At 37.0% G+C, this 17,209-nt stretch overlaps 1 protein-coding gene across 2 annotated transcripts in view; it reads right to left on the bottom strand.

Annotated features, from left to right (window-relative positions):
- The window catches only part of jp (junctophilin), a 28,024-nt gene that overhangs the window by 1,660 nt on the left and 9,155 nt on the right, over positions 1-17,209 (bottom strand). Inside the window, exons 2-7 of one of the 2 annotated variants that reach the window (XM_076136282.1) lie at positions 10,915-11,126; positions 7,828-8,102; positions 7,183-7,356; positions 6,158-6,492; positions 4,467-5,976; positions 55-261 (exon numbers count right to left, since the gene is read on the bottom strand). In XM_076136282.1, coding sequence (XP_075992397.1) covers positions 55-261; positions 4,467-5,976; positions 6,158-6,492; positions 7,183-7,356; positions 7,828-8,102; positions 10,915-11,126 — 2,713 coding nt within the window. Of the gene's footprint in view, positions 1-54; positions 262-917; positions 1,296-4,466; positions 5,977-6,157; positions 6,493-7,182; positions 7,357-7,827; positions 8,103-10,914; positions 11,127-17,209 lie in introns of those variants that run through there. The other variant, XM_076136283.1, reaches the window with a different exon arrangement.

Raw genomic sequence — 17,209 nt, 5'->3', positions numbered from 1 at the left:
TGCGATTTTGTACTGAATTTTGTAATAAATTAAATATTAAAATGTGTGGCTTACCTTGACTTGCGGACTGACTAAGTAGAGCAGAGGATTGGCCCTCAGTTTCTCGGTCTCCTCGTGCATGCGACGCACCTCCTCTCGTCGCGCGGAGCCGAGGGCCGAGACCTCCTCGCGGGACATGCCGCCACCGTCCGGCATTCGCGGCATTCCTGCCACGTCCGGCAGAGATTTCTTACGTTGTAAAGTCTGCGGCGTGCTTAGCATCTGTACACAATAATAAACATATTTATTTCTAACAACAGAAAAGTTAATTACAGTGAATTTAGAGACTATTTGTTCTGTATTAAAACCCTTGGTTATTGGATATCTGTAGAACGATGGTAAAAGGCGTTATGATACTTTTTTAACAAATCTTATTTTAATAACCAATATTCATTTAATAATCGGTATGTTATTTAGTTCATTGAAAAATATTTATACAGAAATATATTTATAACAGTCAATGCAGTTTGCAGGTCGACGGAGCTAATAAAAATATTTTGTTTAGATTAGCACTAGGCAGCTAGCCGGTACATCCCGGGCGACTGAGTTGCAGCAAAAACAACGAGATTTATCTATATTTAAGCCATTTTATAAACAGTTTCCCCATTATATCATTCGTAAAAAGCACATTATGTGTAGGTTTGACCAACAGATGTATACATATTACGTTGGTGTTGGTGCGGGTATTTGCACTTTGATCTCAGTTAACATGTATCTGTACACGCACACATAATGTATGCATCTATAACCTGTTAACATTATGTCATTAACCATTATTATTGATAAGAAAAGGGTTGTGTAACCCGTCTATTAGGTTTCTTCAACAATGGCACTAAAAGATACTATCAAGAGTACAAGTGTCAGACGTATGAAGTTACCTCAACCGGAGGTACATTAATCCAGCTCTCGGACGCTCGCCGGGCGAGGATCGCCGGAGAGCACATAAGATCTTCATCTTCATCATCATCCCCTTGATACCACATTTTCAAATCGTTGCACTAATCACGGGTCACAAACAAAGTTCATGTTTTGCTATCCAGAAAAGTTCCAGTGACACTTATTTGTAATTATCAATTAATTTACATTTTTTTCAGGATTTTGCCATAGAATTATTATTGTGAGCAACTTTGTAAGTATTTTGTAGGTTTTATGAATATTTAGTTATATATAGCAAAGAGGTGATACACGGAAAGCGGCAGCGAGTGACTGTCTCAATTTAGAAATAGAACGGGCTGAGCGCTGAGCTACCGCCGCCCGCCCTCGCCGCGCCCGGCCGCCGCCGCCGCGCCGCCCGCCCGCGTGCCTGCCGCCGTGTCATTACTAAACTCATTGCGATGCCATTCGTACATCTATCGTAATGTGACATGCAATTAAATACGATTCCACGCACCTAAATAGGTTTTAATAAATTGAATTTTGCGTTTTTGTTGTAGATAATCTATAAATTGTAGTGAATATTTAAATGGTATATTTTAACATATCAGAAATTAAATATATTCGCGTCAGTAAAGTGGCGTGTATTTAGTAATTTCAACTTTACAAATACAGTAAGCAAGCGTTAATTCTGTTTGTTATAAACAAACGCGCTGGGAACCGGGAACGTCGTGTTTTAGTTTGCTAATTACCTAACTGACCTTGTTCATACATTACGCGAGGTGATTAGTGCCGTCTTATTGTCGCTATTGTATTCTTGAACTGTCCGAGACACAAATAAAGTTACTATCACATTATTCGCATTTGTTTGATATTTATTTCATGTAGACATAGCATTTGTTATTTATTTCTTTTGAGCTCAACATCAAAGAAATTACATGTTTTAATATATGAAAAATAACGTATACGTTTATAATACGATGCAGTAGGAGCTGGTATCTACCATGTAGCTTCTCAATTATGCTTATTAATAAACTATCGACGTTTTATTTTGTAATCGAAATAGTCTGTTATTAAGACTAAGTTTTCTTTAGTCGTAACTTTTCATTAAAAAAAAAATATCTAATTATTGTTAGTTCATTTCACGTAATTAAAATAACGATAAAAACGCACCACTCAAAACCTGGCATACGCGCTGTAAACTTTCAGCCATGATAATCCTTTTGATACAAAGTAATATAAACTTACTGTATTCTAGTACCAAATATCTTACTAGAAGCGATAAACTGGACACATAACCAAATACAAACGGGCTATAAACGAATGGTTAATTAAATAAAAACAGTGACTACTACTAATATCTGGTAGAACTAACATAAAAAGTATTTGAATATCTCTCAACGAAAGTGGGATGAAATTGTATAAAAGGATGTTGCAACACTTGCTGCATGGCATACATTTATTTTAGCTTTCAAATAAGTTTGAACTGCAAATGATCGTTATTTAGTAAAATTATTACTTAGGTTAATTACACGTCGAGGAAGGCTGAGATAACGATGCCGTGACGGCTTGGTTACCTATCCGAGTGATTGCCAGGTTATTGCTAAGGATAAGACCGGTGAATATTTTTGGGGGAGACCTTTGTCGAATACTGACGGTAAGGTTAAGAAAGAAAGTAGATCATTTCATCTTAGTGACAAAGCTTTCCAAGACATTTACTATTGGAAAATCGAAAGGTGTTAAAAGTAACCTTTAAGTTTTTCGTCACGTTTATACCTTTTTCAGTGTCATCTTGTTTTAAAAACCTGATCATATTTAAAATTTTTTGGTCAGGGGTCTCCTTCCGCAATGAAGGAGGGGTTATGCTTTGAGTGCACCACGCTGGCCATTTATGGGGTGCGGACTTTGCATACCTTCAAGAACTGTTTTAAAGAAATCTCAGTGTCACAATGCGATCAGGTAAATTTTTCTCTACGAATTGTTTTAAATCTTAAACATTGTCATTTTATACATCCCGTTTCATAACATAACTACGTTTACTATTTATCGTAAGGTAACGAATTATAGCACACTAGCTGACCCGCGCAACTTCGCTTGCGTCACATAAGAGAGAATTGGTCTGAATTTTCCCCGTTTTTGTAATATTATTTACTGCTACTCTGCTCCCATCGATCGTAGCGTGATGATATATAGCCTATAGCCTTCCTCGATAAATGGGCTATCTAACACTAAAATAATTTTTCAAATCGGACCAGTAGTTCCTGAGATTAGCGCGTTCAAACAAACAAACAAACAAACAAACAAACAAACTCTTCAGCTTTATAATATTAGTATAGATTTCGCTGTTGGATGACTAATAACAAAATATATTATGTAGAGTATTTTCTTACAAAGAAGTAAAATATTTTTATAGACAAATTACTTTTACGCTCAATTTTTATTAACTCCTTCTTCTTCTTCTTATCGTATGGTAAGTGGTCAACCTAGTGTCGAAGTTGTTCAATCCGCCCGAAGGCTTTTGACGTGGCTTAACGACTGCGTTATCTTAATTGATAACAACCGACTTTCACGTGCCCTCCGAAGCACGGATACGCCCAAATCAAATACCACTATGCGGTCACCCATCTAAGGAATGACCGCGCCAAGGTTTGCTTAACCAACAAACTTCTGAAACTACCCCTATATTAAATACTCCTAAAAATGTATATTTTCCTGCTATTGTGAATGGTGAAATCTGTTTTTTACCACGGTTTGTTACCTCATTTTACGCAAATAAATTATTATTCTATTCAATTCTTATATGCGACTGCCACGCAATCTGGTGAGCAGAAATAGAACGTATTTAAGTAACATTTCATCCATAATACCGGCTTTCAAACGTTTAATCATAGAAATTTAGCGTTTGGTTAAATGTAGCTGCATGATTCAATGGGATACGACCAGCCCAAGTTGCAATTATATTATTTGTAAAAATCTAAAGTGTTCCGAGGACATGACATTACCCAATAGTAGAGCCGGGTAAGAAAAACCCACGTAAAAATTTCTCGAACCACTTAGATAAACTACGGATAAGTAATAGAATTCTTAATAACTTGTATTTTTCATGCACACTGAGATAATGTTTCTACTACTTCTCATAATTATATTTTCTTCTGTAGTCTGTACCTAATATGTAGTTTCGCGCGCTACGCTTTTAAATAAAATATGCTCATGAACTAAGACATCGCGTCTATAAATGAATAGCTATTGTATGTATGTACTAAAGGAAATGGAAAATAAAATTGATTTATTTTACGTAAACAAAGTTGATCTACGTTAAGTTACAAATATATTCGCACTGATATAGCCGTTAGGTTGATTGTATCATAACAACTTTATGACACTGAATTTATAATCTTATAGTGACATAGGGTGGCCGCATCTAACCAAACAGTAACCTTGCACCTAAGATATATTGGAGTATTTAAATTAGAATGTGGTTGCACCAAATGTGAATTAAATTATTAAAATTGATTAATGAATATAGGTAACTATTAATTTATTGCTAGGCTTACCTTGCGACCTCCTCCGCCGCCGCCGCCTCCGCCTCCGCCACGGCCACCTCCTGGCATTGGCGCGGGCGGGGGTGGCAATGGAGCTTGAGCCACATACAAACTCTCAGTGCGTTTTGGCTGATAAGGAGAAGGCGATATTTCCTGACCTAGAGTTCGCTTTCTCAAAAGAGATTCCTCAAAAGGCTGACGATCTCTCGAGCTCGCGCGAGATATAGAACCGCGACCAGTGGCCAGGTGACCGTTGCCTGCCGGTGTAGCTGCTCGCGACTGTGGCCGCGATTGGCTTACGATCGGGGGCTGTGGTGCAACAGAACCCGCGCGTGATCCTCCGCTTGGAGCTGCTTCGACGGAAGGCTGTCGCGATCGGTGCCCATAACGATCTACACTGGAGTCACGGCTAGGAGGTCTTTTATAGTGGTCAAAATAGTCGATGGACGGTCGAGGACCGGACTGCCGAGGGTCTCGTGCCCCATTGACTATATCCTGTTCAGTGGGAGCTGTCGGTCGATATGACTGATCAGCAGGACCCATCTGGCGGTACATCTGATTTTCATTTGTCATCTGACGATACATTTGTTCCGACGGTTGGCCGTATCCTTGTTGATCAACAGTTTGTCTGTAACCTTGAGGATCGATTGCTTGACGATATTGTTGCTGATTTGTCGCTGGTCGATCAAGAGGCCCTTCGGAGTGAACAGTTCCGGTACGAATCTCATTTCGACCATACGCTGTTGCTCCGCTGTCTAAGTATGCATTCCCTTGCGCGTCGTGAGTAGGTTGGCCAAGGACACTTTGTCGTCTAGGAGGCGCTTGGGGCGGGTTCCAGTCATGTTGCCTTTGATTCAATTGCGGCCTTGTTGCTGAAGATAATCTTCGATCTTGGTTGGTATATTGTTGCGAAGTTTGGTCCATACTTTGCTGGTTTTGTAGCGCATCCGGTCTGTTATATCTATAGGAAGACGGTGGCTGCTGAGGACCTCCTTGTGAATGGGATCCGTACGGACTTATTTGTTCATTTGGTAGGAAAGGTTTTTGGTTGTCAGGCGAAATTTGAGGTGAAGTGCTTGCCGATGCCCAATTTTCTTGATTGGACGAGTAATAAGGATCATAGGGAGGCCCTAGTGTCCTATTGTCTGTATTATAGTTGGAATTGTTCGCTAGCCTCGGATCGGGTTGCACAGGTTTAGGGTACTGTGTCGAGGGTCTCCTGGAAGATACTGCATTTGGAGCTCTATTAGTTTGAGGAATCTGTGAATGCATCGGAGGGATATGATTTGGAATGCTCTTTCCATCCAAGACCTTTTCAGATTCTGGTGATACGGGTGTTGCAACTTGTGCATCAAAAGCTTTTTGTTGTCTATATTTTTCTCTTAATCCTATTCTGTCAAAGCCTGGATGCTTAAAATCTGGGGCGAACTGTTTCGCTGTAGCTTGCGCTATATCACAGTCTTCTTTAGCTTGGTCTGCCGCTTCGTCGGCTTGTTCAGCTTTTCCTTTAGCCGTAGCGGTTCTGCAATAAGTAAACAATAGGTAATTTAGTAGGGGCTTCCAATTATAAAGAATTATTCTTAGTCACAAAGTAATCATAAGTTTACTATCAATAAAACAAGGACAACTTCCAGGAAGAGTCAGAAGTCAAAACTCGAAATAGCTTCTTACAAAAATACGTAACGAATGTTTTTCATACGAACCTAGAAATAGCTATATCAGCCTTTTGTAATGCTATTTTGGATGCACGCTGCGCCGAGTTCACCGCTGAATCAACACGTTCCCGAAATTTGGCCGACCGCATGAGGAACATATGCTTTCGCTTCTGACTTGTGATAAGCACATTGTTTTTATATTTGCCTTCCTCTTTCGTGCCGTCTCGGAAAGTGGTAACACCGTAACCATATTTTTTATTCGCGGCCCATTCTCCTTCATATCGAAGACCATCACTACGTTCGCTAATACCATAGCCAGTCCGTTTATCATTCTTCCATTCACCCATGTATGTTTCTGTGACACTCGCATCCAGATGTTCATCCTGTTAGTCAAAAATCAGGAATTTTGTATTCAAATTAATATCAAAGATAAAATTAACATAAAATTTACAACACAATCCTGAAGCGTAAGATAAATCATAGAACATAGAATTTCTAGTCTACCTGTGCAACCAGCTAACCAACATAATATAGTGGTTAAGGTGAGGAAGTAATTAAAATATTTTTTTCTTTAAACCTTTTAAGTATCTGCGGATACATGTATACTTATAGTAAAATTTACTAACAAAACCAAAACGCAAAATGTGTATTTTTATTTGCGTTCAATATCCACTTATATCAACAACACAGTTGGGAACAAAAAGTTCACCTAGAAGTAGATCTATGCACAGCACTTTCACTTGGGAGCATATGTTCTTATCACAATTATACTTCACAACAGAATTGGGTAGGATTTGGAATGTGTCATTGTTAATATTTAGGTGTCAGGGTTAGAGATATATGTGTCAGAATGATGACAACATTTTTATTTTAGCTGAGGGCCGGATTTACGTCTGTATCAACGTTCTTAGGGTGTGCCGCATGAGCAACATTTAAAAATGGGACACCACTCGGGAACCGTGCTAACAGGAATTCGGCCCGGGCGTGGAGGGCAACGAATGGTATTGCATCAACATGCGAACGATAATGTGGGTGATGAATTCGTGACAAATACCAAAAAAGTAAAGTCCCACCTCAATAACGAAACTTGCGTTTGAGTTTGTGTGCAAAGAGGCATGGGTCATAGCGGAGTGGGTGCTGTCTACCGAGGAGACCCACGAAGAGGCCGAGCCCCCCGAGCCCCCGGAGTGGACAGACCCAGTGCCGGCCCCGTCCAGATCGCCAACGCTGCGCTGTTTGCGCCATTTCTGAAAACACGTATACGACGTCTTAGTAAGTGGAGTTCATTTGTTAAACTATCATGTTAGTCTCGGGACAGTTAGTCTTGGAACATTTTTCTGTTGTTCTCTGAAAACTCTTTTGAATTTTGGTTTTGTTTTGCGAGGATAAAACTCAAAATAAATTTAAAAACCAAATAGTCTGTTTACCCTAGATTACCCATCCAACTTGTTCATCGGCAATTAGATGAAAAAGTAAAGAAACACAACTAGTATTTTCAGTAATTTCGGGTAGCACCTTTATTAATGGCACTTAAATACATCCAGAAAAATAACAAGCGTTTAAAGGGAGCAAGTAAATGCAAGGATAATTTAAAAACATGATGCGATCATTTTCTAAAAAGCGTCTACTAAGTATACGTACCAAAATAAATAATAGAGATAGCTAATAAAACGCATGCGTGTAATTATGGGGAAGAAAATAATAATATAGCAACTTACATGGAGCAGTCCTGTTTTAGTCTTTCCAACAAGTGAGCCCCGTCTACCCGATGGCTGGTCCGACCTGATCGTGAGGACAAAGCCACCACGAGCGTCGTCCATTCGCGTGGTCCTCTGCTCGGAGGGGTCGGACGCGCCGGCTTCGTTGAGAGAGGACAGCGAGCCGCGATGGCCACGGGCGCCGCCGCGGTAGTGCGACGCGAGCCCGAACGGTGCCGATGTCCTAACACCGTAGCCGTGCCGCAGGCCCCGCATCCATTGTCCTTGGTATGTTCCTGAAAATAATAGCAAACATTTTTGTATCGAGTTTCACAGTAAAAGTATTGTGTTTCTTGGGTACCAAACATTTTTGTATAGAGTTTCACAGTGAAAGATCAGTGTATCGAATCCATTTTGGTCTCAGTAGTTAGAGGTTAACTACTATTTGTCAAAATCATAAGAATTTTAGCTAGATTGCTGAAAGTCAGATTACTTTGAAGGTTTGTTTGTATTGATGTATAGCACGATAATTTAAAAAAAAATGTTATAATGACTTCAAATAATTATTGTTCCAATGATAAACAAACCATCAAGTTCCTGTTGTTTCCTTTTCTTTTTACACAATACAGATGACTTAACGATTCTTATGATAAAAAAGCGTTTGATTTGATGATTGCACAAGAGATTATTAAATTAGGTAATATGCCAACCATAGGGATTTTCTGTTTTCATAATTTCCCTTCGACATAATCGAGAAACCGTTCAAGTGCTTATTGTACTTACGAGGCCATATTCACGTAGTTATTGGGTGGTACGAATATAATATGTGCATTTACTAATCATTATGTACATGTTACGTTTATTGAAACTATATAATGTAAGTACACATTTGTGTCTAATAAAAAAGCCTAACATATCGATAATTAAAATAATTAAATTACAGGGTAACAATAGCCCTAAATTAAGTAAGTAAAAACTTAAAGAATAATAATAGTCTTAAGATACCGTTAAATAAAAAACACCAAAAACCAGATGAAAAAAAAGGTATGGCGTAAAAAAAATTGATCCATGACACAAATTCTATACATAATCCAAAAGGCATTAATTCATTAAACTTATTTTAGCACCCTTAAGCTGCTTTCGTAACGCGGGTTAAGGTCAAAGTCATTTGTATGTACTACGAAAATGACTCAAGTTTATAACTTTTGCTGATATTTAAGCATTAATAATGGTAATATACCACGTCTAAAGAACTTGTTATGGCTTAAAAGAAGTATAAAAGCTTTAAAGTACTAAAGACTTTGCGTCAGGGCTTGAATACAAAAGGCGGCACGTAAAAATTGTTAGAATTGCTTGTAGCCATGCTGTACCGCAGTGATTCATCAATTGAATGAAAATATACCATGACCCTCACTATTTTTCATAGTACAGGCTAGCTATCAACAATCAACGTGCATGTTTGACGTCAATGCCACAGTCGTAGTCGTCAGTACGATGTCTTACTTGATAGTTGTTCATGTTCAAGAATCATTCATAGTTACATTATTATTTATGTCAAATTGGATGTTATGCCGCGTAAATTTACCGAAATATATGTAAGTATAGCATCGAAAATTTGATAAAGTTGAAGATTTAATCATATTAATTAACTAATTGTTGAACGTTTTTAAGCCTCTTCTATTAATTTTAAAACTTTGTCGTATTTTTGGCCGGCTAACTAACTTTAAAGTTGGAAAAAGTTCACAGGATTAAATTATAGTTAGTTTTGATGTACTTTCTGCGTATAAGTGACATAATCTGCTTTGCATATTGATCTACTCTTAATGTCCATATCGTAAAGTAGTAAAGATGGCTTTATAGTGTTAAGGTGTGTCGGCGAGGTAATTTCTGTAGTGGCTAGTATTAAATGAGTGGTCGACATGATTGTGTGTCGAGGCGGCGCGGCAGGCGTGCCTGTGCTATATTTAACCAGCGAGGGCCGCGCGGACCGTGCGTGGCCGCCGGCAGCGGCGCAGGGCCGCGCGCTCGCCTCATGCCTCACGCCGATCATTCATCGGGAATACTAATGAAAAACGCTTATTGTAACACCTAACTGGAACACATACCATTGTAAACGCTGAAAAAAGTTACGACAATACATACAGACCTACTACGTTTACGCTCTCCTTTGCGTCCGACAAGGTTTTTTATCGTTCTGGACTTTAATATTTTTCAAGCATCTATGATGTCTTAGAAAAACATTTTATGCGCATAGTCCCATTAGAATTTGAAATCTTTTGTTTCATAAATAAGACCTTATGGAAATTTTATTTCAAATTCGTCGTAAAGCATAGCATTTATTATTGTAATTTTATGAATGACAAGTCTTTATAGAGGGTATGACTCAACAGTATGCCGCCGGCGAGAAACGTATGACGTTGTTTCATGGTAAAGCACGCTATTGCCGACATAAAGTCCTAGTTTGCTTGTATGTTTGAAGTACAATTATTTATTTATGTCGATTAATGTTTTATATCTATTTGTCACTTGGCACAATATAAAATTATTCCTAAGCGTGTATGTATCCATTCCACGTGACGTGACGTGACTGACGCCTGCGTAAAACTAATGTTTGAATGCGATTAAGTAAGTACATAGATAATTTGTATTGTAGCTTTTTAAATTTTTATCCATAAAAGTCATTACATTTTATATGCAGAAGCCGCGTTTGTTAGGTAGTTTAGTAGCAATTTATAATTCCGGCACACGTTTTGTTTACAGATACTATTTTCCAACACACAGTAAACATTGCACGGGCAAAAGGGTTTCCTTCCTAGTTCACGCAACAAATGTGGGTCATGAGGTGAGCGTAGTAAACGTAAAATTGAGAAATTAATAATATCAATATGCGTGAGTATAGAAACAAGAAGCGAATTGAGCTAACCCGGATTTAGATGTTTATTCTGGGATTAAAACAATAGCTTTGTATGTTATCATCGGATTAACAATAACGTATTCTCTCACAGCAGACGGATCTACCAACCTAAGAATGCCATGGCCATGTAAACGTGATGTATTTTCGTCTGAATTCCAATAGTTTGGCAATGAAAGAAATGAGATAATACTGACCACCATCGGCGTATGTTTCAGAGCCGTATCCGTCTTGAAGTCCATTGGCCCACGTGCCCTCGTATTTGGCGTTGCTAATCGTGCTCTGGCGCACGCCGTAGCGACCCTTGTAGCCCTGCGTCCACTCGCCACGGTACAGCCAGCGGTCGCGCGTCTCCACGCCCAGCCCATGTCGCTTGCCGTTCTGCCACTGGCCCTCGAATGAGCTACCACTGAAAAGTAAATGGTTACTAGTTTAATAAATGCCTAATATCTACTTTTATAATAAGTCTAACATTGTCTCTTAGCATAATTTGATTGATACCGTTACATCATTACTTTAAAGAACAATTGACACTGGATTTGATGAAGCATCTGCTACCTTATTATAAAAATGTGGGAACTGTGGTATAATTACAAGCACAGGTGATTTTGTTAGTTGCCCTCATTAAAAAGTTTTTGTTTGAATTTATAAAATAATAATAATGTGAAAATGCTGGTTATTTACAGTACACGTATAAGGCAGAAGTTTTCACACATCCGAAACCCTTACCACGTGGGCGTGATTCATAATGCACTAAAAATCACAAATTTGATCAACCGAAATGCTGGTAAACATATTGCGTTTGGATTATTTGCATAATGTAACAGATATTATATCTAAAAGCTTTATAAAAAATATATAAAAGCTGTACCTACTAAACTAATACACAACTATTGATGTAATACCTATACTCGATAGATTATAGAAAGTCTGTCTACATTTAAATTTCAGTCAAGGTTAACAGTTGAGTGTCCAGTAGATTTGTATAACTACTATATGTCGTCACTCGTCACGCCCTTTTCTATTATGGAGTGATTCAACAGTTTGATAACAGCCAACAAAATTACGCTTGTTAATGGATATATAATTAAATGCTCCATTACTTTAGTTGGATTAAACTTTGTTCGTTCCTATACAAAGTTGAGTGTGAGACATGCTATATATATTACGTTCATGTTCACTTCATCAACTGACTCTACGTAGTTGTTTCGCTGTGCAAAACTTTTATTTTGCTGCAGCTGTGTTAGTCAGAAATGCGATGGACGTTTCTAAAAACACATATTTTATGTACATTCACCTTAATTATCACACATCGAGTGTTAAGTAGTCGCAGTTGTCAAATACTAACAATAGACCAAATGTTGTCCCGGTGAAAGACAAACCCATCCGGCTGCCAAAGCTATTTTTTATAGAATCAAAAGTTGGTAGCAATTATTTGGCGAGAGTCTTACATAAATACGATGAAATAGCGGGTTTTCTGGCCGTTCAGTCGAATACAAGATTACAACAATGATGAACACGTGTCGGGAGCACTGAAATTCCTTTCAGTTTTTATTGGTTGCGGTAAGATAATGGATCGGTCTGTTATGCACATGAGTACGGTCGGAACAACTCGAGCCTAACCTCTATTTATAACGCATGCTATACGTTATTACACGTACAACGTACATACGTTCTGCGGTAACGCTAGTGAATATTACAAGTAAAACCAACAGACTTCACTGTAAAGAGGATCGACCTTGGGCGTGCAAATGTAGGGCCGCTCGCTGTAACAATGTGAGTGTTCCGACTACTTCCAGGGGCAAATGTTAGACAATACTTAATACTAGCTAGCTACCTACTTACAAAATAAGGTATGTAATAAAGTTAAATTAAAACAAACCATTAAGTAGGTACATATAGCCACAAGAACTTATTAGACATTAAAGTAATGATAAATGTTAGATATCCTTTAGATAGAAGTCTGCTAAAATACAGAATTTACATCTCGTATGAAAAAAGTAAAAGTGTCATCCTTGGGCACAGAGTCGAAACGTGCAGATCGATGATACAAGCTTTCCGAGTTTTTAAAACGTGACCATGCACAGAACTTCGTTTTAAAATATCCTCGTGCAATAGTGGGGAATGATAAGTTTAGAGATTAACATTTCTATATCATGTTTAGTTTGCGCTACTACGGTAAAGCTAATAAAGACGTAATCGTACAGATTAATATTTTGTAAAAACTTCAATAAATCACGATAGAATCCGTTATCTAATTTGAACATAGAAGTCGGTAATGAACTTTCTAGCGTCTCGTAAAATACAAACTAATTCATCGCAAGTTAATAAAACAGAATAATGTATTTTGCAAATCTTGTTGAACGCGACTTATTGTGTTTGTTGTTTCAAGTAACAGGAAGTAATATTGTGGCTTCTTCTTACCTTTCTTCAAATGTCGTTGACTTCAGTCGACGGCGGAACAAAGCCCGTAACGCGGTCATTGTGAAATTATATATCTAGTTAATGTTCGTTGAAGAGCATTTTTATAAATATTCCATAAATCTTTCGCATTTTTGGTAATGATACTTGTAATAAATATGATTTTCGCGTCGTTTGTTACATAGAAATAATTATTTCAGCGAGCTGTAAAATTTGAGGGGGCCTAAAAAGCTTACAAGATATAAATTCGTTTGGTTTCGATTTCGATGTAAATTCTACCAGCGATGTTAAAGGTTTTTTTGGAAACGTGATAACGTTATTGTTTGGATGTGATAAGAAAGCGCGCGCGTCTAGGTACATCACTGGTAGCCGGTAGGTATGTGTGACAGGGAGGGGAGGCATCCGTCGGCTGAGAGTCATTTTGGCAAAGCGAAGCGAAGCGGGGAAGGGGAAAACGGAACAGTCGAGTCCCGGGAAACCTCTGAGAAACCCTATTTTTGGATGCAAGGCCATCGAGAATTAAACTACCCATAGAAATGTGTTTAAATACATCCAATTAATCGACCTAAAGAAAACAACACAATAAAACAAATATAAATAAAACTATCTCATTCGTATGAAGTTATATTTTATTTTACTGGTTCAATTTTCCAACACTGAACATTCATGGCAACTGAGGGATGTAAAATTCGTTGCGCAGTTTCCGGCAAAATGTTTATTATGGATAATAGCTGGCCGTTAGTCTGAACTAATGCTGTCTATAAACCGTAATGTATGTTAATGTCTCTAGGGTACGTAGTTCGTCTGAAAATCACCTTATGTATGTTTATCAGGTACGTATATATATACGGACTCCGTAACAATGGTAATGGACCATCCCAAATGAAGAGAATTTGGAGATATAGTTAGATAACTATAATTGTTAGTACAATGTGTAATAAAAATAAATGATTATTGTTTTGTGAAAGGCATTTAGCAATTATGTTTAATAACGAGTACCCATCATGTAGTCTTATGTTTTTATGCTTTTCAGGATAAATTGACTATAATCTAAGTAAGTTGTTTCAAAAAAATATTTTATCTCAAGATTTAAGTATCGTTAAAACAAATATTGAAGTGATTTGCTTCCTTTGTCTAATGACTTATGAGCCTTATCAAATCAAACACGCTTTAAAACTAACAATGTATCAACCAATTCGTTTTTATAACCAATGGAGAAACTCTTCATCATTAAAATTTGTTTAAACGGCGGGGCAGCCTTTTGTAAGTAAGTAAACATATTCGTACATTATATAAAACTAGAAACTTAAAACTATCGGTTCAAGCTTCGTGACTTACAAACGTTAAAGAGGCAAAATACTTGAAATTTTTAATTGTTAAAGTTAGGCATGAATTATCAAAACGTTTAAAACTAAAACCTGTTATTATTTTTCAAACAAAGAACTAAAGTCCTATAATTAAAAAATCAGAATAAGAATTGTGCCCATTTCTCCATGTAGTGGTGATATTATAATGACATAATCTACATAACAGTGATGATGTTTAAGACAAATTCTTATTTTATTTAACACGAAGTTTTCGTAGTTTCCAGTTGAGAAAGAGACTAGATGTTTATGTGACTCCAAATACGATTGTTTTGACCAACCTTCTAGACGTAGCAGGCGTCTACGCGGCGTAGCAGTAACTTAGATTGTTGTCCCTACGCCGAATGCCCTCGAGCTTTGAGAAATTGTAGCTTGCCAGGTGACCTATGATAGATAGAGAAGGTACACTACTATAAGGGTGTTTAGTTGCAGACCCTGCAGAATATATCGTGCAATCACAAATCAGGTTGGACCGAGTTTATAACCTTCACTACCTACGTACTGTCAACTCTATACAGGTATCTTTATTATTATGTTTGTATTGTATAATTATTAGTTATTGAAGATGAATTTAATATATTTCCTTTATTAAAGAAATATCAATGCGTTAGACACTGAAAAAAGTCATTTCATAGACGTATTTACCCAGTTTTTTTGCTATTTTAAAAGGTTTATTCAACTTTCATTGAGAATGTTCAGATGTGTAATTTCTACTTGCTTCTGAAATGCTTCATGCATACGTAAACTTTAGCTAATACTATAAATAATCACAGAAGATGTTAACCGGTAGACATTAGTGTTTACAGATTGTACAGATTGGTGTTCTGCACGAATCTCTATCCATTTATTTATTCAACTTGGCATCAACTGTTATGACTACCTCATCTATGACATGCTATTAAATATTTGAACAAACAAAAATCTCGGTAATGATTCTGAAATGAATTAGGTATGTGATTTGAATATCAATTAGTATATGAGCTGCTACATTGAATAAGAATAAATTCGTATATTCTGTGTTAGTAAAACTGTCCTTTATTTAGGACTTCTTTTAGACACAGTAAAGATATCACATAAACACACTATCAATTTGTCAATTGTTTAAACAAACTGGTTAAAATGTACATAAAATGTACTTAATTAAAATGGACATTTTTATAGATATATGTATATATATATTTGCTTTCAACTGTACTTGTATTGCATGAGGATTGCGACATTATGTGAAATTTACAAACGTCCGTTGAGCAAATCACGCTATAAATGTTAAGTGAAAGGTGTAAATATTTTTCGCAATTGTACCTACCTAATATTGTTATAGTTTGATTATAATTATAGTTTTAGTTAGACAACGATTTGATGTGAAAAGTATTCTAAGGTATTGAAATACTTTTGCCATTGCCTAAATTACCGATATTTAGATTGAGACTGTTGTACTATATTGTTTAAATGGGATATATTTTACAAATAGCCAATTGTATTAGGGAGCAATTGTGTTTTTTCTGGTAATTTTAAGACGAAATATTTATACCTACATAAACCTAGATGGATAAACTTACTAATAAATATTGAATTACTAATAAATACTGAAATATAATTCCCTACTACTAGGACCGACGACGTGCGTAATTAATCCTACTTTCTGTAACTTAATTGCCGCCGCGATATGTTTTTCACGGAATTTAACTTTTTCCGTGAACCACTTAACTTATTATTTATTTATCCATGAAAACTCATAAGGTTATTTTTTACAATCAGAGTATACCTTTTACAAGGGTAAAGTTCACGACCCTTTTAGCTACCTATTTATTTATTTACGCGTACAAAACATATGTATTTTATCCACATATAGCAGATTAAATTCTTTATGCGTCGTATTTACGGTACTGAATTTTTTAATTTAGCTCTACTAAATAAACTGATACTGAAGTTTCTAATATCTATTCTCAAAATATATTTATGAAGTCTTAAAACAACGAATAGGTAGGGAACAAGTCACAGATTATGAAAAAATATTTTCAAGCTTTGTCTGAATGCGATAATGTCAGGCGCTAAGGCCAACCTGAAAAACATTTCACCGTTGGGAACCGTTAATATTAACTAAGTGATATAAACAATATTTCTTCTTTTTATCGCACTTTTGTGCATACGAAGCTTCATTCAGCGTATTATTACAATAAAGTAGAATTACTTACTTAAAACCGGGCGTGGGCTTAAAATGAGCCAAGTTTAAGTTGGCAATTGGGCAAGGTACTCTGTGTTCTTGAAGAACGGCAGTCTCGGCAGTTGTCATTGTGCCAAAATTGTCCCATAGAGAAAGCATGTGAAAAATAATAGTATCGTGACATAGATGCCAATATAAGAACTGACTTGTGTACAGTGTAGAAGCATAACAGCTAGTATTACGGCGTGGATAAGTATCTGATATAACTGGTAGATAAAATGACAGCAATTGTGGAAACAACCGCCAAAGTTCAACCTGAGATACTTAATCAGGAGTGATGATACCGAGACTATCGCCGGTCGCCGCTGTTAAGACAATCTACTGTGAGGCCTCCCTAGGGGACCTTCGGCCAGCCGTGAGCAAATAAAGCTAATGTAAATAAATATAAAAGGTTCAACTGTAAAGGGCAAAATTAAAGGGTCGTGGAATCGATGCATGATACCCCTTCTTATTTTTACTTCGACCTTTTGGGTCGTAACAAGC

The sequence above is a fragment of the Anticarsia gemmatalis genome, chromosome 3 (genome assembly GCF_050436995.1).
Source record: "Anticarsia gemmatalis isolate Benzon Research Colony breed Stoneville strain chromosome 3, ilAntGemm2 primary, whole genome shotgun sequence".
NCBI lineage: Eukaryota > Metazoa > Arthropoda > Insecta > Lepidoptera > Erebidae > Anticarsia > Anticarsia gemmatalis.
Note: the sequence above shows the minus strand (reverse complement) of the source record. Positions and strands in the feature narration are given on the sequence as shown.